At 33.1% G+C, this 27,475-nt stretch overlaps 1 protein-coding gene and 1 long non-coding RNA gene across 5 annotated transcripts in view; one reads left to right on the forward strand and one right to left on the reverse strand.

The window, feature by feature from the left end:
- LOC111055537 overlaps positions 1–27,475 on the reverse strand; it is a 257,536-nt gene that overhangs the window by 46,999 nt on the left and 183,062 nt on the right. For all 4 annotated transcript variants that reach the window (XM_039425085.1, XM_039425084.1, XM_039425083.1 and 1 more), the window contains one exon: positions 2,183–2,259. In XM_039425085.1, coding sequence (XP_039281019.1) covers positions 2,183–2,259 — 77 coding nt within the window. The remainder of the gene's footprint in view (positions 1–2,182; positions 2,260–27,475) is intronic.
- LOC111056846 lies at positions 10,756–13,587 on the forward strand. The gene is made up of 3 exons (XR_005570964.1): positions 10,756–10,857; positions 11,535–11,648; positions 13,546–13,587. It is a non-coding gene; the product is annotated as an uncharacterized LOC111056846 (long non-coding RNA).

The raw sequence follows: 27,475 nt of genomic DNA on the forward strand, positions 1-27,475 counted from the left end.
GAACAGTGTAAATAAAATGTGAAACAGTGTAATTAGAGTGTGGAAGAACAGTGTAAATAAAGTGTGTAAGAGAACCTTTGAACTGATATTCTGTGAATAGACAAAGATTTTCTGTTAACATTTTTTTCGAGGCTTATGTCTCTTGCAAAGGTCAAATAGTTTAATTTTCAGAGTACCTAGGTAACTTCAACTCAGCTAATAGCTTATGAAGTACCTTAATCATAACTCTGACGCTACATAATGTTTTTGTTAGTTTTTAATTATTTTCATTTATATAAATAGAATTAGAAGATAAAATGTTATGTATTTTAGTTTTTATTTTTTAAAAAAATTGTACTGATTTGTGAAGTTCATTTATTTTTGTTTGTAAATTGTCAGTGTTATGAATAAATTTCAGTTTCAATTTCAAAATTTTTCGAACTAGGTCATTCAATGAATATAAGAAACATTGTAAACTGAATCTATCATAAGACGCTCGTTTTTAAGATGAATTGTTTTGTAAACTCTGGCTAGAACTCTCTCAGTTTAAGACTTTTCTTTTCCTGTTTACTTAGCTTTTTTTTATTATTATTTTCTTTCCTGTAATCTTTAAATAGTTTTTTTTAATTGTATTTTCCTCTAGAATCTTTGGGAAGGATTGTTTTACCTTCACTCTTTTCACATTTTTTCTTTATAATAATGAAATTAATTTGATTATTCTGATTGAATGCTTTATTCTGCTTTCTTTTCACATTTTTCATTATATGAATTTAATTAATTTGATTCTCTTCCAATTTTTGAATAGTGGGCAATATTGAATTTAAGTTTTTTGATAATAAGTTGATCAAAATAAAAATTTAAAGTAGGCCTATAACAATCAATTTGGCCTTTATTGGCTTACACTCAAAATACAATTAAGAGCATAAAAGAATACCACCACTATGACTAACTTCACGCGGCATCTCTACTTGGGAGGAGTTCAAAGGGAAGTATAACATGTTCCTCTTTTTAGATTTTAGTTGGACCATTTCCTCGAGTCTCGATGCAAATAATTCACATGAAAACTTTTCATTGACAGAATTATTATGATGTGATTGTTATGTTAGAGATGAGTAAGAAAATAGTGTCTTCCTTTCAATGAAAATATTCAATAATTAATGAGGTCTCTTTGGAATGGATTCTTCATTAAACAAATTATATTTGATTCAATAGGGTGGCTTACTGCAGCAGACCCACAATAATAAATACAAAAATGAAAAATATCATTTTGGGATTCAACAATTTCCTCACAATGAATCTAGATTTTCATTTCCAAGGTGTTATAATGATTCTACTACTTGTCTGGTCTTATACATTCAAATTTGGGTGAAGATTGGGTTTGATCAGCGAGCCTGCTGATCCTTTTTCAGGTTTATCCAGTTGGGTATACTTATCCAGTACCTACATGGATAAGGCGAGCAAAGTGAGCCTGCAAGTTAGCAGACTATATGGTGTGGTCCATGTTACAATGGCAGTGGAGAAGGATAGGAGGGCAGTGTGGCCAATTCTCTGCCTTGTCACTGCCTCCTTTAGAGGATAGCTGATACCAATATATCTGGTGTAGAATATTTACTGCTCAATTATTGTCTTTTCTCGTTAGGGTTACTGTTCATTAGAAATAGAAATAAAAATCTTAGACCCTTTTCCAAAAATGTTTGCACACAACATATTGTGGCTATGATGCCATTATCAAGTGATTGAAAAATAAAAAAATTGATAATAGCATCATAGCCAAAACATGTTGTGAGCAAAAAAATTTAAAAAAGGGTAGGCCTACTAAGATCTTTATTTTTGAGTATCCAATTTTTTTTGAACACGATCAATAATTATATTTTATTCCCCCCAAAAAATTGTTTCACAATGATTGAATACCGTATGATATGAATTTTCATAATTGAAATTTGGTATTTTGATAAATTGTTGAAGCTTGATCTGGAAAAGTTGTGGAAGTGAAAAGTGAATAGTTCTATCTGCTTTGTCGAATGATAGACAAGGATAGCGACACCAATGTTAATGCTATTAAAACGAGGACCCCACTAAAGTAATATTCTAGCATACTTGGGAGCTTCTTTCAATGAATGAATTGATGATTACATGAATGAGAGAGTAATCTTTTGAATAAATAAACTTGTTATTGGATAAACTGATGAATATTAAATCTCACCAGCTTTCTTCGTTTCTCATTTTCCTCGATGTTTCCCAATTGTGCATCTATATTGTTGTATATTCCTTCATATTCACCTGAAAAAAAAACACATTTTATCACTTACTAGCAGTCTAATTAAAAACTAGTCGAACTGGGAAACTTGGCATTGGTATCACCATGAATGATACAGTATCACCACAAAATGATACATTATCATTTCAACATGATACACAACATTACTAGCAGTTCTGTGAACAGTAGACCTCGCGCAGTTATAAACCGCAGCCTCCTCTTATACTGTCCATCAGAGTAAATACTGTATGTATGTCGTTGTTGTGTGTTGTTGAATAAGTAGACGATTAGTGATTTGTCAAGTTGTTTATTAATTAGAAAAATAGACATGTAGACATAGACAAGAAGACAAAACAGTCCTCCTAATTAACGATTCACCCTGGCTTGGCCAGCGCTTCCTTCTCTTGTTGCCAACTGAATGAATGAGTCAGTACCAACATACAACATGCTCTTTTTTTATATGAATGATATTAAATGAATATAATTATAAGTATATGACTGACATTGTCATAAGACCATTATACATTGACAGACTGACATACATTGACTAAGATACAAAAATGATTGGCAAGTGGCATAAGCAAAAATAACTTCATAGTTAAAATAAAATAGAATAGAATAATACACTTGTATGATAAGACACTACACACTAAACTATTTAAACATGAGATTTGAAACATAAGAGATAATATAATAACTTGTATTTATGCTTCATCAGGTTGAGACATTATTGAAAATCAGAAAATGAAAAACGATGTGGGGGCCTAGATACTCTTTTACCCTCTCTTTCCACTGTAACAGTTTTGTCAATCTCAGGGGGTTGGGGAACACCAAAAATGTGTCATTTTATTCTCAAAACCCAGGAATCCATCTAATGGTTCCATATCCTGTGGAATGCTGTGTGTCATGATAGGAGTAGATAAATACATTTTCTTTTTAAAAAATCATTATTGAACTGATTTCCATCATTGGAGACGTAAATGTTATTTGGTAGAAAGGCTGGTTCAAGAAGATGGCATCGATTTCTGATGTGAGTGTAGTGCCACAGAGTGATGTGACATAGTATGATCGAGGATTTGCACCAATACCAGTCATCCTTCCTGGTAGCCTATTACTAGACGAATTTAATTTGTAGAGGACATCATCACCAACCCTCAGTCTTGGCAAAGGTCTTGCTATCTTATCAAATTGTTTTTTGTAGTTGTCTTTATTCGATTTGACTTGGTTACTGTAAATATTGTGACTTATTAATGTTGGCTTCAATAGGGCTTCATTAATAGGAATATTGCACTGTAAGCGCCGTAAATAGAGCAATTGAGAGGGAGAAGGCATGTTGTCTCTAGGTGTATTGCGCTGGTGAAGCAATGCCAAATGAATGTCTGAACTAGAGTCATGACATTTTCTCAAAATGTTTTTTACAATTTTGACTGCACTCTCAGCCATTCCATTTGACTGGGAGTGATAGGGACTAGTCATCAAGTGTATTATGCCCCAGTCATCCATGAATGATTTGGAAGCACTTGAAGAAAAGGGTGGACCACCATCAGTGACTAATTCCATGGGGATACCCTGACGACTGAAAATTGATTTGAAATGTGAAATCACAACGACTGCTGTGGTGTAAGGTAGAGCTACCAATTCAATCAACTTTGAATAGTAATCTACTACAACCATCAACTTTTGGCCATTGAAGTCCAGTAAGTCAGCAGCAACTTTTTGCCATGACAAATCTGGAATAGTATGTGGTTGCAGTGGCTCAGCTGTGTTAGCTGGACAGTAGTCTGATAATGCCGATTTTGCGAGACTTTTTTACGACTTTTCGCCCCCTCCCCCCTCCCCCCGTACCCATCCTACCAACCCCCCACCCCCCACTCTTGCCGCCCCTCTCCTGCCCCCTTCCCTGCACCTTAGAAGGAGAAGATGCTCTCTCTCTCTAGTAGAAGGTGAGGTGGAAGGAGAAGAAGAAGAAGAAGAGGAAGAAGAAGGAGAAGAGGAAGAAGAAGGAGAAGAAGAAGAAGAAGATGATAACGATGATACTCTCTTTCTCTCTCTAGTCATGCTCTGGTTAATATAGTCATGCCTAATTACATTCAGTCATGCTCAATTACATTTAGTCATGGTCTATTTGATGATTAATAGCAGAGAGAGAGATATGTGAGAGAGAGAGAGAGAGGCAATCTACTGACAGATTTAAGTGAAATGAATATCTTACTCTCAGATTTAACTGAAACATGTTCTTGACAACAATGTGAAGCAGTGGGTTGTACACACAACGAACATTATATTTTTAATGTTTCCTCAATCATAACTAATGCATAGAATGAACTTGTATATCCAAATACACATTAGTAGACATGTATCTTTAAACTCTCTAGAGAGTGATCTATGATCTTTTACATTTTTTATTGGCAATGTCATATAAGCATTTCCAGAGATCATTAGAATTATTAACAATAGCTAATGATTCATCATTATTTGAACAACCATAATGGAAATGTCCGGTTTCTAATATATCGAGTAATTCAAAAATATCAGATAGAATTGGAAAGTGAAGATTTTCTGTTTTTGTTAATGCAAGATCACTCACCTCATCACCCGTTGAAAATTTAATATTCTTTGCAATTAGATCAAATTCATTGAATGAAATTGTCATCAAGAGACGAGATAGTTTCTTGAACTTTGAAAAGCTATAACAATCAACCATATTTTCCAGTTGAGTGTATGTACAGGTGAAACGTGATAAGAAACTATTTGAATGAACTCATATCTGCACACTATACTACACACTTCTATAAATAGCATTGAGCTTCAATGCATGTGAGATCTTTACAGCTCAACTAACAGAGCGATACTGAACGATTAAACCAAGACATTGCAGGTACAATGGAAAATGAAAACAATCGGGTATACACTAGAAATTTATTTACACTATTCACAACAATTGTTCATCACTTCCTCTTCAATTTTTATTAGTTTACTAACAGACAGTTTATGGGGTCTGTAATAGCATAGATAATCATTTATATCGTTCAAATTCACTGTGTTTAAGAAAATGTCTTTTAGTTGTTTCACCAAATGATGATTTTCATGAGTTGAATGTTTAATTGCAATTTCACAGGCATCATACCAATCAATACACTGTTCTAACCTCATTTCCAATTCACTATCAGCTTGCATCCACTTGCACGGGTCCATGATGAGCGAATGAAGAAACTATACATATGTCGGTACTAATATAGAGAAATTAAATGGTTCCTGTGCCTTCCCTCCAATACAACATACACGAGCAGTATGATATTTCAATGCTTGCATACAATAAACACATTGAATTTCTTGTCCGTTATAGAAAAAGCAATATCTTGCAAAGTTTTTCTTTTCTGTATTTGAATAGAATTGACATTTTTTCATGCTAAGCATTCTATTGTTTTCGCACATGAAATTTGGAGATGAGTCCATATTTTTCATTATCAAAGTATTATAATGAACCGCCGCGAAGAGCGCACATCGCCCCTGCGGATTGCCATGATGAATTTCACAGGCATTATAACACCAAGAACTTGTAAAATAGTTGAAATTTGGTTTCTCAATTTCATCCGGTAAACAACATACGTTTTTGTGTATCCTTCTAAGAAACTTAGCTTTCTCTGTACCTTTTGTGTAGATTTTATCATATCCTTCAAGATGAGATATCAATAATTCGTCTGTATAAATAAAATGTCCATCTTCCCAGCGTATTTTGTGATAATTGTTCTCTGCCCATGTTGCTTGCTTACGCAATTTAGCATTCAATTCCGACTTTGCAAATGGCGACTTGAAATGTAACACAACAAAGCTATTTACCTGATCTACAATTCCGATTCCTTTCACAATAATTTGATTAGAATTTCCCTTGAACCAATGCATGTCGACTGTTGCAAATTTTTATATCAATATAGATTCAGAAAAGAACTTTGAATTCACTATTATTCTTCCAAAAGAATATTCAACTATGCTGAATACACAGACACATAAAGAGTTTTAAAAAGATGGGATTTGAATGTTACTGCTGGACATGTATTCTTGAAAGAATGGTAAAATCTCATCCCAGTTGTCAAGTACATCTAGAATTTATGACAGTAAGAAGTTCGTTTCACTTAAATCTGGCAGTGTTCGTTGTGTGTACAACCCACTGCTTCACATCGTTGTCAAGAACATGTTTCAGTTAAATCTGAGAGTAAGATATTCATTTCACTTAAATCTGGCAGAAGTTCGTTTCACTTGAATCTGTCAGTAGATTGCCTCTCTCTCTCTCTCACATATCTCTCTGCTATTAATCATCAAATAGACCATGACTAAATGTAATTGAGCATGACTGAATGTAATTATGCATGACTATATTAACTAGAGCATGACTAGAGAGAGAAAGAGAGTATCATCGTTATCATCTTCTTCTTCTTCTTCTCCTTCTTCTTCTCCTTCTTCTTCCTCTTCTCCTTCTTCTTCCTCTTCTTCTTCTTCTTCTTCTTCTTCTCCTTCCACCTCACCTTCTACTAGAGAGAGAGAGCATCTTCTCCTTCTAAGGTGCGGGGAAGGGGGCAGGAGAGGGGCGGCAGGAGCGGGGGAGGTGGGGGGTTTGGTAGGATAGGTGCGGGGGGAGGGGGGGAAAAGTCGTAAAAAAGTCTCACAAAATCGGCATTATCAGACTACTCTGGACGATACTTGAGACAGATATAACACTGTTCTACCATGTTTTAATGTCTGCAGAGATACCTGACCAAAATAGGACACCTCTTACTAAATTTTTAGGTCTTTCAATACCCATATGCCCACCATGTATCCTCTGCAATATCTCTCTACGTAAGGTAGTATGAATTACTAGACTACTATTTCTGTAAAGAAGGTTATCAACTACACTCAGTTCCTCCTTGAAGCTGAAATAAGGCTTACACGAATCAATAACTTTAGACTTATCCTGGGGCCATCCATCTAAGCAATACATTGTAAGAGCAATAATTATGGTTTCATCAGTTAAAGACATTTCCAGCACCTCTGCTTCATTGTCTTTGGGGCAATTTGCAAACTACTGGTGATCAAGTTGACATGAATTGCAATATCATCATCAAGAAACACGTCAGTTTCTGGCAAAGGCGCCCTTGATAATGCATCAGCTATTAAAAAATGTTTACCTGGCTTGTAGACCACATTATAATCATATGGTTGAAGTTGCAACAACATACGCTGTAACCTAGGAGGGACTTCTGCAAGAGACTTTTCGCAAATGGTGACTAAACGTGAGTGGTCCTTTTCTATAGTAATAGTTTGGCCATAAATGTACTGTCTAAATCGAACACATCCAAAAGTTGCAGCATATAGCTCTTTCTTAATTTGAGCATACCCTTGTTGACATGAAGTTAAAGTTTTAGAAGCATAGGCAACTGGCTTTCCATTTTGGAGGAGTGCTGCACCAACAGCACTTCTTGAGGCATCAACAGAAAGTGTTATGTGTGCATTGGGATCAAAATTTGCCAGTGATGGAGCAGTTATTATTAGATTTTAAAGCCTTTCAAATGCTGTTTGATGATTCGATTCTCAGTGCCACTGAACATTATTTTTTACTAGTTCTCTTAAAGAAGCTGTTTCCCCTGACAAATTGGGTATAAATGGGGCTAAATAATTAATCATGCCTTGGAAACGCTGTACAGCTTTCTTGTCTGTAGGGGCTGGCATACATTAATAGCTTTGATTCTGGAATTATCTGGTTGAACACAAGATTCAGAGAAGATTTGACCCATGTATTTGATTTCTTTCGATCCAAATACACATTTTGACTTATTGAATTTTATGTTCATCTCATCAGCTCTTTGCAAGACTGCATGTAATCGGCGATCATGCTCTTCTTTAGACTGACCATAGACAAGAATATCATCAATGAAAATACAGACACCTTCAATGTCACCAAAACAATTAACCATTGTTTTGTGAAATATTTCAGGTGCACTAGTTATACCAAATGGGAGTATTGAATGTCAGTAGTTTAGAAAATTTATCATCAACAGGAATTATCCAAAAACCAGAGCTTGCATCAAGAGTACTGTTCATGAAGACACAAGATCCCTTGACAGTGAGTAATGCGTCACTTGTTTTGATCATTGGTCTTAGAGATGAACAATTATTATTCGGAAATATCTAGAATCCATTAAATGAGGCTCATCCCCAAACAATATCATTCAAACTTGTTTCACTTGCCTGCCAATATGAAACTGTCAGATTATATTACTCTTATGCCCAGTTTCCAGGCCATTTATTAAATCTAATGGACCATTGAATCTTGGACACCACTTATTAAATCTAACTCGACCATTAAACCTATAAATTGTTTTGTCAGTGATTATGTTTAAGAGGGTGTATGATTTTAAATTGAGTTGGTAATTGACTAAGAACTCAATTTCAAATCAAACATCTCTCAACTTATGATGCAAAATTCTCTGAAATTCAAGATCAGAAACATTCAATCCTAGGGAGTTGATTCCCAAAATTATTCATAAATGCCCGGAAGTTTATGATTATTTTGTATGATAACTAAAAAACGCCTTTTTCAATTATAACTAGTGATAATCATATAGGCCTAAACAGTTATAAACAAGTTATATTGAAATGATTAGAATAAAAATAAATTTGAAACTATAATATTGAGTTCAAAGGATTCAGTAATTCGAATTCGTTTATTTATCACTTCTTGATGAGTGTGAGGAGGAATACTATAAGCATTCATTTTCTAATCATTTAAGGCTCTGCGCCATGCTTTTTGAAACTTATTATTGGTTCCATTTCGAAGGTATTTTTATTGAATTCTATCAAGATACTTGAATAGATCATATTTCCAAGGAAAAAATACTTTCATCATTTTTTCGTTTTGATGTATTAGGCGCTTAAAAAGCGCATAAAGTTCAAATATTGGGGAAGATCCATCCTCAAAATTGTATGAATTTATTTGCTATCATTTATGTAATGGATCTGCCCCAAGATTTGAACTTTTGGTGCTTTCAAAGTGCCCAATATATCATAAAGTAAAAATAATAAAAGTTTTTTCTTGAAATTAGTCAAATCTAAATAAATTGTGTAACTCTCCTCATCTACCCACTACACCATGCTCCTACCTCACTTTGTTCAAGCAAATCAGTCTTAGCGCAAAATGCCTAAAATATAGTCCAATACAAACAGAAGAGATATAGCTCCAAGTCCATTCTGTTTCCATTGGACCATATTTCTATATGGAGGTGTGAGAATCCTCTACACCACTTTGGTGTGAATTGGGTCTTATGCTTAGTGAACTGTAAGTAGAAGTATATTACAAAATATTTTTTCTATCACTCCTCCCTAGTGGAAGAGATCCATAGAAATCGATAGAAAAACCCTATTGATATCAATATATGCTCATGGATATCAATACGTGCTCATGGATATCGATAGAAATCCATTGATACCAATAGAAATCACGGTAAATACAGTCAATGAACTTATATTGATATCACTACAAGTTTAGTGATATCAATAGAAGCTCATGGATATCAATAGAAATCCATGGATACCAATAGAAATCACGGTAAATACAGTCAATGAACTTATATTGATATCACTACAAGTTTTGTGATATCAATAGGAGTCCATGGATTGCGGTAATTTTAAATGCAGTTTAAAACTGAATATTTTTGGCAGATTTTCAATTTTCCCGGAACAATGTATTTTTGAAGACTGATTCGAGTGTAGAAGTTAATTTCCAGCACTTTTTGTCCTATGAGGAAATCCTGTCAGATGTGCCGTTAACATGCTACTGACGTTTAAAATTTGGTTCATCATGAAAAATTCTGAAAAAATTCATAGACGTTTCTGTTCAAATTATCAACCTTGTCCTAGATTTAAAATGATTCCATTCAAAATTGGAAAAGTTATAACACTTTTTTCAAATGAGATCACAGTTTATGAGGAAAATTATGCATTATCCGGAATTACTCACACAGACTTTGAAATGATTTTTGGGGTTTCAATTCAAATAATAACAACCTACTATTTCATCATTCCCAACATTATTTCAGTGTCAAGCACAAATGTCCCCCCATAAAAAATCAATAATCTCCACCTGAAATTAATATCAAATATCTTAATAACAGTAACATTGTCAATAATTTTGAAATTGCCACCATTACTATGGCTTTGAATGAAAATATCAATATATTATCAATAATATTGATACTGTGAAATGGAAATATCAAAGTCTTAACAATCGATATATCAAACTAATTCTAATTTTTCCTGGGGAAAACTGATTTTATTGATTTCAAAAATGTAGAAATCAGGATTGTATTGTACTGTTACTTATTTAAACTATGTAATTTGAATAATACCCATTTCCAAACAAAGATGGATATGACATTTGAGAATATGTAATTATTAATGGTCGATAATTATTATTCATTGATGTATTGATAATATTATATCAACATTTTGGGTCTATCAATAGACATGATCATGATGACACTATGCACAAGCACAGGCACTAGCACAATAAATTTTGCAAAGGACCAACGGTTTTTCAAATGAGTTTCATAGTCTGTAATTTTTGTGATTTTATCCAGGAAATATAGGTAAGTCGAGTGATTTTGTTTTTATTGATGTACTGTAAAATGAAAGAATGAATTTATTATAGGTCTAAATAATTATATATAAAATGATAATCTTTTCAAAAGACTATTATAGGCCATGCATAACATAACCTTATAACACAACACTGAATACCATATTATTTAAGGCATAACTTGATAATAATAAGAGAAAAACCTCTTGAATTTATCATTGCTGGAAATAAGATGATTATTATTCTAGGCAGACACATTCCAGGGTTGTATGCTGGTACATATAAATTTAAATGTGTAACAAAACTTTTTAATTAGCCTAGTCTAAGTAATTGAAGTCACCTCAAACTAATCTACACTCATGTTATTATAATGAACTTAATATCAATAATATATGACTGTGGATTGATAGATTAAAATTTATTCAGTTGTTTTCTGGACCGTCAGGCTTTATTTAAACTTTTTCCAGCAAGCAATTGATTCTTTTATTTATATTAACAGCTTTATATCATATTCCAATTTAGAAAAACTATCGGTGTAGTCCTCTCATTTTAGCAATATATATTTTATATAATAAGGAAGAGTGAGACTGTGTGTATGCAACATTGTGTTTTTTCCAATTTTCTAGTCAAAAAATATTATTTGAAATATGTTTAATTATAAGTAAACTTTTGTTTCATCTCTGATAGGAGCTGTGGTGATGAAATTTTCCAACACAAAAGAAAAATACATAGGAGCAGTACGGTAATCAAATACTGGCTGAAGTCTCCAAAAACTCGGTTTACCAGCAAAGAGAAATCTAAGTAAGTCTCAATTTTGATTAATTTAAAACAGAATATAGAGTCAAACAATTTTTTTCTATGGGTGATGTCCACATGAGCTCTAGGCTTGTGCTAATCATTATAAGTTAGTAATCATACCGGGTGAGTCATATGTAAGGGAACCTTTCAATAAATTAGACTGTTGTTGATATAATACTGTAGCTTTCAGGATATGTTACTGGTGAAATACTCTCACTCTTGACGTACGGTACAACTGAATTTCAACCCCTTTATAAGGGGTTGACTAGGTTCAGAATGTATAATATGGTGACTCAATAGTTTTAACTGGAAAATTTTAATGTAAACGCCTATTGTATGGTACATTATTTCAAAGGGCTTTTTAAAACAAGAAAGATAACATCAATTAAAATGTAGGCTACTATGAAACTTGAATCCAAAACGGTGGCTGATTGAAGTTACAGTTTGTAAAGAAATGAGGGGTTATAACTCAAATATTTTTAATGTAAACACCCATTGTGTGATACATCATTATAAAGGTCTTTTTAAAACTAGAAAGATGACATCAATAAAAATCTATGATACTTTTTTTCCAAAATGGCGGCTAATTGAATTTTATCAATTATTTCTTTAAAAACCAAAACTTCAATCAGCCGCCATTTTGGATAAAAGTATCATGGAAGATTTTTATTGATTTCATCTTTCTCGTTTTGAGAAGGCTTTTAAGATAAAACACAATGGGTATTTACATTCAAAATCTTTGATTTACAACCCCCAAGTCACCCCCTTATGAGGAGTTGAAATTCAGCAGTTGTATGTCAAAAGTTGGAGTATTCGACCAATAACTTATCCTGAAAGTTACAGTATTATATCTACAACAGTCTCCAACTTATTGAAGGGTTGAAGACTGTGATGTTTTGAAAATAAATTCAATTTTAATATAAATTATTGTTGTTTCACCATTTTATTAAAGCAAAAATCTCCCTATTGGCCATCCAGACATTTATGGTTTTTTCCCATTGGTGATGCAAAGCTAATACAAGCAAATGGCTGATACAAAATGTAACAGCTGAAAAAAGGAGCTTACATGAAACATTTTTGAAATTTGTCAGCTGTTGAATGATTACAAATGAAAATGAGCTTTCTTTATGTAATTATAGTGTCCAGCTGTTAGATTGCATATATCACTACTTACTAGGAAAAATCCATTTGTCTGAATAGGACTTTATAGTTGAATTTAATTTTTATTCAGTTTTGTGTAAAATTATTGTAAAGTTAGAGTAGAGAATTTACTTCACATTATATTGTGGTTATTCAAAAGTTTTATAAGATTTATAGTTTTTTAATGTAAAAGTAAAGAATAATTCTTTTCAATAATTGAAAAGGTTATTTATTCAGAATAATTAAGGTAATCCTTCTCCATCTTTTCACGATAAAATATTGTAAAAATGTATTTTAAAAACGTTATTTTCATGTGAATTTTTGGAAATTTTCATGTGAAAGAAATGACCAAATGTGGGAAAAGAAATGTAGAAAAAACCGTTCTATTCATGTTCTTTTCTGAGAGTTCAGTATAACGTGAAGATGTAGAAAAAAAACGTTATTTTCAAGTTTCAGTTTCACATACTTTTCACGTAAAAAGTTGGAACATTTACACGTTTTTTCACGTGAAAAAATGTGATTTTCTCGACTTTTCCACCAGAATATGACGTTATAATGTAAAACTGTGAGGACATAATTTTCACGTGAAAAAAACGCTCTTGTGTTATCTTGGACTTTCCTTTCAGGAGAGGGAGAGTCATGCATATTTAAATACATTTTTAGGTTATTAAATAAATCTGCTAGCAGATTAATTCAGGAAATAAAATCCTTATTTTCTAATTTGTAAAGATTGTATACTTTGAATTGTTATTTGTTCTAGAAATGTTCAAACACCGGATCCTGGAGGAAAATCTGAATGCTACAAAAATTAAGATTGAATTGAGGTGCAGCAACATAAACCAGTATGTAGCTCAAAAAATTGCTACTTTAAACAGGAAGAGATTAAAGTATTCTGGAGCACCACAATAAGGACCTTTCTTAATAGATAAATGACATGCATCTATGAGTTATTTTAATAAACAAACTTCTCACATTATTTATGTCTTAACTATTTACATCCCTTAATTTTCCATCAATATATCAATAGACAACTATTCACTGAATCCAATTTACTTATATTAATTATCATAGATGATTAAACAGGTATACTCTCTTGTCTGATGCCAGTTGCAGCTGGGTTAAATAAATATTATAATCCTTGCAAATGTTATCTTTATCCTAAGCTGCTCTCCTAGATTTAAAAGAGGATTTTTTCTATAAAGGAGACAGGTTGCTTATAGATGGCTATTGATCTGTATTGATATCAATACAGCTGGTTATGTATTGATGATATCCATGGCTACCTATTGATGTGTATTGATATCATTAGGTATTTGGGCCAATACATATCCATGGAAATGTATTGATTTGTATTGATATCAATACAGCTGGTTATGTATTGATATCCATGGATATGTATTGATGTGTATTGATATCAATAGGTATTTGGGCCAATACATATCCATGGATACCTATCGATGTGTATTGGCCCAATTGACCCATTGATATCAATACATTTTTTTTTTATTGATCTCTATTGATCACTTCCACTAGTGCTTCCTATCACTAGAACTTGAAAATTTTAAATGTTATTTTCAAATTTCATCAGATTATTTTTTATCATTCAATCAATCAATAATTCCTTTATTTTTTCTCTTTCAGACACCAAAACATATTACACAGTGTAGATGGATGGATAGAAAGCGTGAACATCAAAAGCCATCGTGTGTGTTACCCAGTTTCCATTCTGCATCCAACACTAGGAAAAAGCATCCAACATCATAACCTTATTATTATATAGTCCAGGCAATGTATGCTCGCTCAAAAGAGGATATAGAGAGAAAAAAAAAGATAGAGAGAAAAGTTGAAAGACTATTGTATATGAATATTTTGACCCCGCAATTTTGTTTTGGGTATTAAGGAGGTGAAAATATCAAAAGTCTCCACCCCTACCCATTGTGCTAAGGGGGTAGGGTGGTTCAAAGGTACCATTTTTCGGTTTCTTGCATAGGCCTATAACTCAGAAACTATGTATCTTACGGACATACCTGTTACATACAAAAGTAAAGCTTATATAATTTCCTACAATATTCATCTCATAACTTTTCTAGTTTTCGAGATATCCGCTCTTAAATGTGACATTTTTGAAAAAAAAACACGTTCGCCTCCAATTCTTTTCTATTTATACTCTTATAACTTTTTAAGAATTGATGTGAAAAATCAATGCAGATTATGAGCTCATAGAGCAATAAATTCTAATCAATCCAATGTATAATTTACCACTTTTAAGCACTTCCCTACAACTGTTGCAATAGCTTTAGTGTTGAGTGAGAGGGGATGAGGGTGGTTTGAAAGTTGAATTTTTCAGCTTTTTGCTTCCACACTCATATCTTGAGAACAATGCATTCAACCGACATAACTAACTATTGAAAAATTAAGTTTGATAAATTCTCTACACTTTTTGATCAGTGGAATTGTGATATTCCCAACAGGTCCCGAGATATTCGCTCTTGAAGGTGTGCAATTGTTGAAATAACAGGTTTTTATGCAATTTTTTGCTTTTCAGGGCTTATAACTCTCCAACAATGCATCGTAAAAATCAATGCTTACCGTAGGTTTGTAGAGTATTGAATTCTCTTTGAAATTGTGTATATTATTCCACTATTCGAAGTTTTTGTTCCATTGTTATAGCAACTTTGATGTAGGGGATAAAATTTCCAATGCTACAACAATAATTGTTCATTTGGCAATGAAATTTGAAGCGGGTGTCTGTGACACAATTTTTGACGTTGCAGCTTAATTTGGAATAGTTAGTAGATTAACATAGCAAAAGTGCACATCTTTATCCCTTCTGTTGAAGGTGTGGAACCGCTGAGTTGACACTTGTTGTATGTAATATTGAAAATGTTGCTACATTGCACTATCATTTTTGACTATGTGTTACATCACACAACTATTATATGAATACTTTGTATTGTTGTAACCAACTTGAATTAATCAACAATTCCTTTTTTACTGCTTATTCAAATTTACCATTTGTTATTTTTGATTTTCATTAAACGTCCTTTTTCCTACTTAGTGTAGTAGTCATCATAACTTTTAAGGTCATTTGTAAAGTGCCACTTATATCAATAAATGCAATCATTTTGTTATTGTTACATTGTCGTCTACCTTGCTACCAGGTATTTAGTAGTTTTTACTCTTATAAGTTTTATGGTGAGTTTGGGTAAAGATATTGATGAACAACATCAGCCATCTTTTAAATTATTTTTATTATTTAACATACATTTCATTCAACTTAGTATACAGTCCACTTGAAGTCCCTCATACCAAACACATCAGATACATAGCTTTCGAGTTATATGTGAGAAACCAAAAAATATTACCTTTGAACCACTCCTACCCCCTTAGCACAAGGGGTTGGGGGGGGACTTTTGATATGTTTACCCCCTTACTAACTGCGGGGTCAAAAATTGTCTTCTAAACTTTTCCTTCTATAACCTTTCCTGAACTGCACTATATATCATCTAGTTAATTTTGATATCACATTATAAAAAGCTCCCCTCATAGTATACTTTTTTAATATTTTACTAATTGTATAATACACAAGAAATCAATATATTGCCGAGATTGTCAAAGATGTGAATTTTCAATGTGCTTTGATGTAAATTATTGCAAAAAAGTAATATCATGGTTAGCTATGCATAAAGAGGCATGATAGCATAATGGTCATTCTTTACTGAATCGAAATAAGCTGTTATAACTTTTTATACTATTAATTTGGTTTTCAATAAGCCAGTTATTATCAGATGCATCATTACTTAATGCTTAATTCATGTCGGTTATGTAGCTTTTCTGCAATAAACTAGAATTACTCAATAATCAAGTTGTTTGATTTTCTGTTAAAGTTAGGCCACATTCACACCAGAGTTGTCAATTAACTGAGTTCTCAACAAATCGAGGCAGTTTCTGGATATCCTTGTTCTAAACAAAAAGTTTCGTTTCCCAACCAGTATGAGAAACACTGAAAAAGTTGTGAAAAAAAATCTTCTACCTCTACAAGTCCACGCAGACTATACAATCGCTATTACACCAATTCTTTGGCAACAAGTTCTCTATTCTGTTTCTCTACAAAAGAACAGTAACTTTATGTAGAAAACTATTTGTGGACAAATTTTTTTGTTGACAACTTTGGTGTAAATGCAGCAGCTTCAGCATTTATCCTTATACATAAAATTATATTGTTGTACTTGAGTATACTCTTCATTTTTAATTACCCTACGTCGCACCTGGCTATTACATTGGCTGCGAGCGAAATAGTAACAACTATCAATAGTATATAGCTGGCTAGTAGAATTCCACTAGATTCAAAAGTTTGAACATGTCAACAATTCATTCGTGTTTACTGAGACAAATGCGCAGGTACCAAAAAATGAATTTGAAATGGAATAAAAAAAAAGGTAGGTACGGTAATGATAAAATTGAGTGTCACTGTTTTGATAGAAGCTATACAAGCATTGTTTCAATTGTCAGGTGTGACACAAGGCTTGCTATAATGATTCTTATCTGAAACAAATAATAGCTATAATACTTTGAAATCATTTTAAAAATACAGTATTTTCCACAGAATAGGCAATGTCGTTATTTTTAGTCACTTTTTTGCAAAATCTCAAATTTATTTTTTCTTCATTCATATGCAATATATAATCTTCAATTTCATCATGATACATTACATTAATTCCAATAAGTTAGCATATTATTATTATATTAAATTGATGGTTAGCTGTCACAGGAGAATAGAAAGGCTATTATATCTATGAACTCAGTCATAGACATCCAATAAATAAATATATCCATCAACAAGCTCTTAGACACAACAACGTTTTTTGTTGAACTCAGAGTTTCTAATTGAAGCTTCAAAAATAATTTTTGAATACAATTATTGTATTCAGTCTATTTCAAGAAAGTTCTCATTCTTCTATGTCAGGGCCAGATCATATTCAATTTATTACAAGAACAATATTAAACGTTTTTTTCACCAATGGAAGAGCTTCCTGCTTTGCCGACTCTAAAAACGCTTAATATAAAATGGTCTGGCCCTTGTGGTGTTGATAAATAACCGGCAACATTGAACCTTTTCATACAGCCAAAAGCCATCTACTCTCTATAGTAGGCCTACAACAGTAATCGTATGCTACTAATTTATGAGCCTAATACGGTACAAATTGCTAACAAGATTATCAGATATTGTAATATATGTTGTTACAATTAAGGTAATTTAGATTAAATATAAAAAAGGTCCTTAGCATGTAAGAAAGTATTGTATTAATCCCAATTGTAGCTACTGCTGACTCATTGTGCCTTATATGGTGCTACCGGCCGAAAGAAAATTTGTAGACTGCTTTAGAAGAATTATTTCGCAATCAATGGAATGATTAACTGCTCTGAATTTATCGTATGACTTTGCATAGTCGCTGAATGAGCAGTATTGGATAACTATGAACTAATTTTACCTCAATGAAACTCCTTTATTGAATCAGACAATGTAGCTTGACTATTTAATTAGAGAATTTTATTGTTGGAATTCAAAATTTTGGCAATGCTCTGCTTAGCCAGCAGTCCATAATTACAAATTGTATTTCTAAAAGCCTGTCACAATGCACTTTTTGTGAAATCCCATGTCACATTCTGTGGTCACTGACTCTTGTTCCAAATTTTTCCAATATCGTACGATATTATCGTACCATTTTGGCAATTTCTGTTTAGTGGGGGGTTAGCCGTAGTTCGGCAATGACGACAAATCCGAGGTTTCTTGATTGATTCGTGAATCCTAACCGATTATTCTAATTCCAACCGTCACCTGAAGAAGACCAAGAAGCAGCGACCACGGGAGGATGGAGTGGACAACTGTGAGGGTGTACATTGTAGCTGGTGAGCCCTAATTCATTATTAAGCTTGAGCCACCCATTGTTTCATTTTGACCAGTCCAGTTAAATCATTGTAATTCCCTTTTTCAAATTAAATTAAAGTCTTCCAAATATTTTTCAAGTTTTAAAAGCCCTTTTGGAGGAGGCCTTCTGCCTACTCTCAACCCTGAGACACAGAGATTAAGTACCTAACTGATTAATAGTCAAGCGTCTTCAATGTTAGCACATCGTTAATATATCCATAGATAAATAAGGTTCATTTATAATTTACTATTCTTTTGGATTTGAGTATTTGAATATGTGTAATATTTATTAGATGCTTAAAAGTCTTCCCATCCATCCTCCTCAAGGTTGTTCTGTTTAATATCCTAATCACCTTCTCTTTTGTATTTTTGTGAGAGGATTAACGTTATATTTGTATTTTCTATATTTTAATTACTAAATTTGTTCTTATTTGCTTCTGAGAGAGACCGGCGAAGGCCTAGGCTGTCTTCCAGAGAGCTGTTGAAATAACTAGTGAGGTCAAGAAATACCTCATCTCTAGATCAAAGTTTTTTTCGGTGAAAGTCGGTTTTGTTTTCAATGCTTTTGAGCTAGATATAATTTTCGATGTCTTAAGAAATGAGAAATTTATTGTAAATCCAACCCCTGACAGTAAACAAGCTAATTTATTTTTCCATTTTTGTGTGGTCAATGACGTCCTAAAACATAGGTTAATTTATTTTTTCATTTTGTGTAGTTAATAATGTTCTAAATATTGATAGTTGATTTATTTTTCCATTTGTGTGGTTAATGACGTCCTAAATCAAAGGTTAATTTACTTTCCCATTTTGTGTAGTTAATGATGTTCTAAATTGATAGTTGATTTATCTTTCCATTTTGTGACGTTAATGACGCTCTAAATTACAAGTAACTTTTTTCCTTTTGTGTAGTTGATGACATCCTAAACCATAAGCTAATTCATTAGTTGGATTTTGTAAAGTCTCACCTTTGATATTGATTTATTTAGGGACTTGGTGTGTAGTCCTTTGTCAAGCAAAGAGCGGATTGATAAATGAATAGACATTATCTTCATTATCATTAAATTGAATTGTTATTAATCAAAACAAACTTTAATTTTGATAATTCCGATACTCCCTGAGAAGATCGTTGTCACAGTATATTACTACTTTGAACTTAATCAAGTATTATTATTGATATGATTTATATATTATTGATCCTATTCGCCCTTTGGGGAGTGAGCACTCAGGAAGGGCTACTAGTTTAACCTTCTGTTGTTCATACTAATATCATCTTATTTGCTGCGTGTATTAGATTTATTTTGCTTTCTGATCCCACGAGATTCATAGTTCTGATTGACCAATCCTTATTCATTCGAGCTACTAGTTTTATTACATAAAATTTATTTAGTATTTATTACATAAACTACTAGTTTAACCTACTGTGGTTTATACTAATATCATATCATATCATAATTAGATTTATTTTTCTTTCTAAATGCACCAAAATTCATAGTTCTTATTGACCAGTATTTATTGATTTATTTGTGTCAGATTAAATTAATGAGCTGAAATTATTGGTCCTTGGCTTGATTTCCTTACTTGAGTCCCATTAAATTATTAATTTTAATGGCTTCAATTTAAATTTTTATTAATATGATTAATTGAATAACAAATTTTGTCTTTATAACCTTCCATTTTGATTTGTTTGAGTGAACTTCACTAGTAACTGAAGTTTTGATTATAAAGTTAATTTTATTATTTATTTATATGATTAAATGAATTTATTCGTATATCGAGTATCAAACGTTGTAATATCAATAAGTCGTATCATACATTTATATCGAATGTGTACTATCGATTGTTGGTGTTCCAAGCAAGATGGCGACCAAGAAATTCTTATGTTGTAATGCTCCTAAAGTTTTTGCTTTTTCTAAATGTTTTTCCAAATAAATAGTGATGAGAAGTTAAATAGTGTTTATTTCAATTTCCAACATGGTAGCAGAGCGTGGTTTGAAAGATTTTAGTGAACAGAAACTCTGTTTGAAGAAGAGATAGTCGACGTGCAACATGGCTGAAAGGAAGGAGCTTCAACATGGCCGAAGGCAACGTGAATATTCCTATATTCGACGGACAAGAATACTCTTCATGGAAGAGACAATTAATTATGTTCCTAAAAATGAAAAAGTGTGACATTGTCATAACTCGATCTAAACAAGAATCCGACAGAGACAGCGAATGGTTAACCATGGACGTGAAAGCTATTAACTACATTTATAGTGGGATCACGAACAAGCAACTTGATTTTATTAGCGATATTGAAACTGCTTACGATATAATACGGAAATTCGACCAGATGTATCTCAAACAATCAACCGCTCTTCAGATAGTGTGCCGGAATAAACTTGACAAATTAAGATTGAGGGACTACAGTGATGTAACTGAATTCTTCAGCGATTTTGAGAAGACAGTAAATGAACTTAAAAGCGCAGGTGCGACGGTCACGGAAAAGGAAAAAATCAATTATATGTTGAGAATGTTACCAGACTCTTACTCATACATCAGCGATTCAATTGATGTTTTAAAAGAAGAAGACCAGACGGTGGACTACGTGAAAAACAAAATTACCCTGATGAACACTAAAACAAGAGACAATCAACCGAACTCGAATGCATATACAGTGGAACATTCTGGACACCCGAAATCATTCAAGAAAGAAACAAGGACCTGCTTCAATTGTGGAAAACAAGGACACCTGAAAAGAGACTGTAGGCAGAAGAAAGACAACAACTGGCAGCCGAGTAGAAGGCCTGGCTCATCCTACCAAAAATCCCATAAAACAGGAATGAATAACTTCAATGTAGAAGTACAAGATACAAAACTTGAAAACTACCAAGTTAGTAACTCACTAGGTAAGTTAAAAATAGAGTGGCTACTGGATAGTGGCTTTACTGATCATGTCATTAATAACAAAAAATATTTTTATGAGAGTATTGAATTAAAAAATCCAATTGATGTCAAGGTGGTAGAATTCTTAAAGCAACAAAAGTAGGTACTGTAGTAATAAAGTGATTTCAAAGTTTTCAATAGAGAGGAAAAGATTAAAATGAAAAATATGTATTATGTCAAAGACATGAACAGAAATCTAAATAGCTATTCAAAGATTACCAATGAGCATAAAATTATTTCTTGTGGTAATAATTCTAAAATATTCAACCAAGAAAATGTTCTAATAGCTATTGCCTGGGAAGTTGACAATTTGTATAAGATGACCAGTACTATTAAATGTAAAGAGAGTAGAGTAAATAGTTCAGAAGTTATTGACAAAACTGTAGATTCAAGTTTAAAAGAAAAACTGCATCATTTGCTGGGACATGTAAACTTTATTTATCTGAAAAACATGTGTGAAAATCAGATGATAGAAGATTTGCCTAAAGATTTGGGTAATGAATTAATGAAATGTATGATTTGTATTGAGAATAAAATGCACAATTTGCCTTTCAATAAAAGTAGAACTAGAGCTAATGAAATACTAGAAATAGTACATACTGATTTGAATGGACCACATACTGTGCCGGGCACTGTCTTTAATTCAGGCCTTTTCCCAAGTTATAATAGTAAATTTAATACGCAGTAGACTAGAGCCATTATTGTAAGTGAGTTAGCGAAATAAATTATTTTCTCTCTCTATTATGAACGGCCATGACTTCGAGTTTCCCATGATAGATATTTAAAAATTGTGGCTCCGAGTCGTCGAGGAATGTAGATTATGGAATTATCTCTAAAACTTAGCCTTCCTGGCGCGACATAAAGTGCGATAAGCTGGAAAACAGCAAGATAATGAAATTATAACAAACTACCGATTTTGCAGTTACTATTCGGTCCTAAGGCTCTAGAAGCCACGCGAAGATTGGTCAAATAGATTCCGTTCGCCCAATAGGAGACCTGTTTCTAAATACAGTAGTGGGGCGATTCCCCAGCCGACAGACCAGATTACGTTCCGGAGGACACTTTGCTAGGAGCACTACGAGAGTAAAGATGTAGTCACTATGTTTCCCCCTTTTTGGGCAGGTTTATAAGTTTATTTCAGTAGTTAATGTAGGAGCTAGTTTTATTTTTTATTAATGTTTAAATTTACTAGTAGTGCCATGTCCTGAAAGGTTTAATTGTGTTTCTTCATCATGTACGAATAATTGTTTCTTCAAATAACCGCTAAGCGGTTCATGTGTGTCCCCAAACCAACTTCTTGTACTACCACCCCTTTGGTTCCGCAACTTTATGTAAAACCGCTTCAAGACACCCGTTCAGACGACAGGTCTAGGGACGTAAGAGGACGTCGCCGTCAAGCCAAATTCAACCGGTAAAAGCTCACCGCCAAAAACAAGGTACTGTAACCCCGACGATAAAGCAACGTACAAACCAACAAAAGTGCAGTGTAGTGAAACAAAGGTTCATTCGAGAATGTCAATAAAAAGTGGGGATTCAAAATTATTATGAAATGGGTTATATGGGTTACTATCGACGAAATTTGGGTTCAACGGGTTTTTTTCTTTTTTCTTGAGTAATTTCATGTTGAAATTGATTGGTTATTTTATGACTGATCTTGTTTGGTTTTGTGACGTATTGCTATCTAAACGGGGATAGTAATGCGCCCCCGAATCAGATGAAGAATGTCAACAAAGTAACATGATATTGTTGTTTCTGTTGTTCGATTTTAGCTGCCAATGTTTATTGAAACTGTTTGTATTTTTCAATTATTTCAAATTGTAGTGATTTTCTATAGTATAAACCTATTAAATCAGGCATGGCAAGATTAATTGAAGTTTTCTTGACTCTAGCCCGTTCACCTGCATGAATTAGGTATAGACTCAGGTATTTTCTAGATGTGTCAGCCTATTTATAAATTCTAAATTTTAATCAAAATTATCTTCTCTGGCACACAACTGCGCCACTCTGCTGTCTAGAGATATTTAAATCTCTGGAATTCAAATTTTCTAAAAAATTAAATTTTTCATAACTTACTCTAATAATACTAGATCAATTTTTCTGAGTCTATACTTAATAATTCATTCTGTGAACGTGTTAACTGTCAATATTTTGGGTTTGGAGTTGAATGAATAATTTATAGTTGCTACTCCAATTTTTCTGAAGTTTAAATAATTGTAGATGAAACAGGAAAGTTATTCAGTTATGTTAAACCATTAAAATGATAATCTTTTGAAGTGCTTAAAGATAAAGTCAAGTATCATTGATGCTTAAGTTGAAAGTATTCTGAAACTTCATATTGAAATTGATCATTGATATTGAAAGGTTTAACGTTAGAATAAAAATGAGTAGAAGAAACTAGGACATGTGAGAAAAAACTGATTCTAAGTGCTGAATAAATTTTTTGTATTCTGTAATTCCGTGAATGATGATAGAAATTATTGTAATGTCAACGTACGTATTCTGGTCTCACGTCTGGTAGTTGAATATCATAGTATAGTAGTAGTGAAAGTGAATATTGAGATTTTAAAGGTCAACCCAAGTAAATTAGGAAAATTCGGAAATTATTATGGGAGAATGTTTGAGGAAAATAGGAATTTTTTTTGATAAGTTTAGGTAGATCGAAGGTAATCAGAGAATAAATAGGAAACTGTTTTATTAGTTATTGTTGATATGTAGTTTTGAAAAGTTGATGAGTAGTTTTGGCCTTCATAGATGTTTAAACTAAATAATTAGATATTGTAGATTAAGTTGAAACGATGATCAAATCCTTGGGAATTTGTATAAAAATAAGTTGATTGAGATGAGGTTGTCAAGTCCCTTTATCAGTAATGTTTATTCTCGAAAAGGTGAATCAGTTTTATTATTGGAGATATTTTTTTTTTAGGTGTGATTTTTGCGGTAGGCATGCGTAGTGATAGTGTAAAGATCCGTTGTGTTGGTGACGTTTCCTGTAGGCTGTGGGGAATTTTTTTTGTTTAGTTGAGACTCAAGATTTAGAGGAGGACAAGGGGATGTCCTGCCTATGTGTGTTGTAGTTGAATTTAGGTAATCGGCGCGAGTGTAGGTCCGTGTCCAGAGAGAACGGAGCACTGCCCAAAAGCTGTCCATGTAACAAATCAAGGAATTTAGCTGTGACTAACCTTGCAAATTTGTACGGTGGAATTGTATAATTTTAGCGAAAGGCACCGAAGATGGTGTGAGCTAAGATTTTTTTGTATCTAGTAAACGGTCTGGTTCATTCGAGAGTTATGGGGCTCGTCAGTAGAATAACGTAAACCGAAATCTAGAATATTTAGTGAGTCTTCGTAGTGATTGTAAGGAAAACAATCAGCGTAAAGCAGTTTAGGGAAGCCCAGTCAAAAGGTTCGTTAATGTTTGGTAGGAAAGTCAGCCGCAAAAACACAAGTAATAATTGGTAAAAAAAAGGGGTACTATTGAGTTTAAAGTTGCTTAGAAATTTGGTATGGTAACGAAAATTGCAAGTTTTAGACAATGAATATTAAAGTGATTAGTTAAGGTATACAAATAAAATAACAGAGAAACTTTTTCGAGTACCTAGGTAATGTTAAAATGGTTATCAGTGAAAGTAGAAATAAATATTGGAACACTAATGAACGGGTTAAATTAAAATAAAATTAACAGTGAAATTCTTCTAGTTGAATTTGAAATGAAAAGGGAAAAATCTCTTGAGTTAAGCATGAGTTTAAATTATTCTGTAGTTGAGAGTTGAAAGATTGATTAAAAATTTAAATGGGGATATAAGGTAGAAATATGTAGGAAAATTCGTGTCAAAAAGGAAATAGAATTTTTGTTGGGAAAATTAAATTGAGGTAATTAACAGTAGTAGGACCCTTTAGAGATAAGTAGTCAAAAAGAATTAATAAATAAAAAAAAATAGGAAAATCTTTAATGAAATGATAAATTTTTTAATGATGAATAGTAAAATTGCAATCAAGTTTTCCATGTGAATAAGTTGAGATATTTTGAGATCTAGTAGAGTAATTGAAACTAGTGGGATATGAAGTTTATTGTTGAGGAATAATTATGTGAGGCTCCAGTAAGGTTGGAAATGTCAGCGAACTTGAGAATCAGTAATAGTGTAATAGTAGTCTATTAATGTGTTAGTGTATTGGTAAATTCAATAATGTTGAGAGAAAATGTCACGTATTTTGAGTTTGCGATAAATAATAGCCTGGCACTCGATCATAGTTTTGTTTTGACTAGCGTTCTGTCGTAAAGATTTCCTACTGGAATATTATAATGAAAAGTGTTTTCTCATGATTGTGGAATGCAAAATCGCGCTTGTGTCATATAGCTCTCGCGTTGATCTAATAATGCAATTTCAATAATTGTTATCTTTGAATCGTAGCCTATGTAGAATAGTATTGCCTACTAAAATTGCTTTATATTGTTAAAAATATGTTGCTCTCTCAACTCTATAGTAATGATAGTTTGATTTCAATACATTCTGCAGAGTGAAAAAGGTTTTCATCCTTTACTATTATGATCAAACGTACTTCATATTTTACAACAGCAGAGTAACATAGAACCAATTAAAACTATGATGTCTTTTAAACGTTTTCCCTTGTTAGAGTTTGCCAAGAAAATAACCAGGGACTCAATAAAGTGATTGAAGTATTCAAGATTATTATACTCGGTCCGTCTTTAGTACCTACTTAAAAGGTGGACACGTCCATATTGTTTTGTCCTGACTCTTGCCACAGTTTTAAAGACTCTTGCCACAAATCTCAATTAGTTATACATTTTGCTGAATTTCGGAATGATTAAAGAGATTTCTTTTGAAGAGGGCCCGCTTCAAATTGGATCCTACTATCAATCCAGAAATTCGACTCTCCAAATCATACAGAATGCCTCTATGGTAACATATCCTGATTAGATTTCTTTTTGCGTGTTTCACACCGGAAGGAAGGGGAGTGTGCCGGGCACTGTCTTTAATTCAGGCCTTTTCCCAAGTTATAATAGTAAATTTAATACGCAGTAGACTAGAGCCATTATTGTAAGTGAGTTAGCGAAATAAATTATTTTCTCTCTCTATTATGAACGGCCATGACTTCGAGTTTCCCATGATAGATATTTAAAAATTGTGGCTCCGAGTCGTCGAGGAATGTAGATTATGGAATTATCTCTAAAACTTAGCCTTCCTGGCGCGACATAAAGTGCGATAAGCTGGAAAACAGCAAGATAATGAAATTATAACAAACTACCGATTTTGCAGTTACTATTCGGTCCTAAGGCTCTAGAAGCCACGCGAAGATTGGTCAAATAGATTCCGTTCGCCCAATAGGAGACCTGTTTCTAAATACAGTAGTGGGGCGATTCCCCAGCCGACAGACCAGATTACGTTCCGGAGGACACTTTGCTAGGAGCACTACGAGAGTAAAGATGTAGTCACTATGTTTCCCCTTTTTGGGCAGGTTTATAAGTTTATTTCAGTAGTTAATGTAGGAGCTAGTTTTATTTTTTATTAATGTTTAAATTTACTAGTAGTGCCATGTCCTGAAAGGTTTAATTGTGTTTCTTCATCATGTACGAATAATTGTTTCTTCAAATAACCGCTAAGCGGTTCATGTGTGTCCCCAAACCAACTTCTTGTACTACCACCCCTTTGGTTCCGCAACTTTATGTAAAACCGCTTCAAGACACCCGTTCAGACGACAGGTCTAGGGACGTAAGAGGACGTCGCCGTCAAGCCAAATTCAACCGGTAAAAGCTCACCGCCAAAAACAAGGTACTGTAACCCCGACGATAAAGCAACGTACAAACCAACAAAAGTGCA

This window comes from Nilaparvata lugens, chromosome 3 (assembly GCF_014356525.2).
Source record: "Nilaparvata lugens isolate BPH chromosome 3, ASM1435652v1, whole genome shotgun sequence".
Classification (NCBI taxonomy): Eukaryota; Metazoa; Arthropoda; class Insecta; order Hemiptera; family Delphacidae; genus Nilaparvata; species Nilaparvata lugens.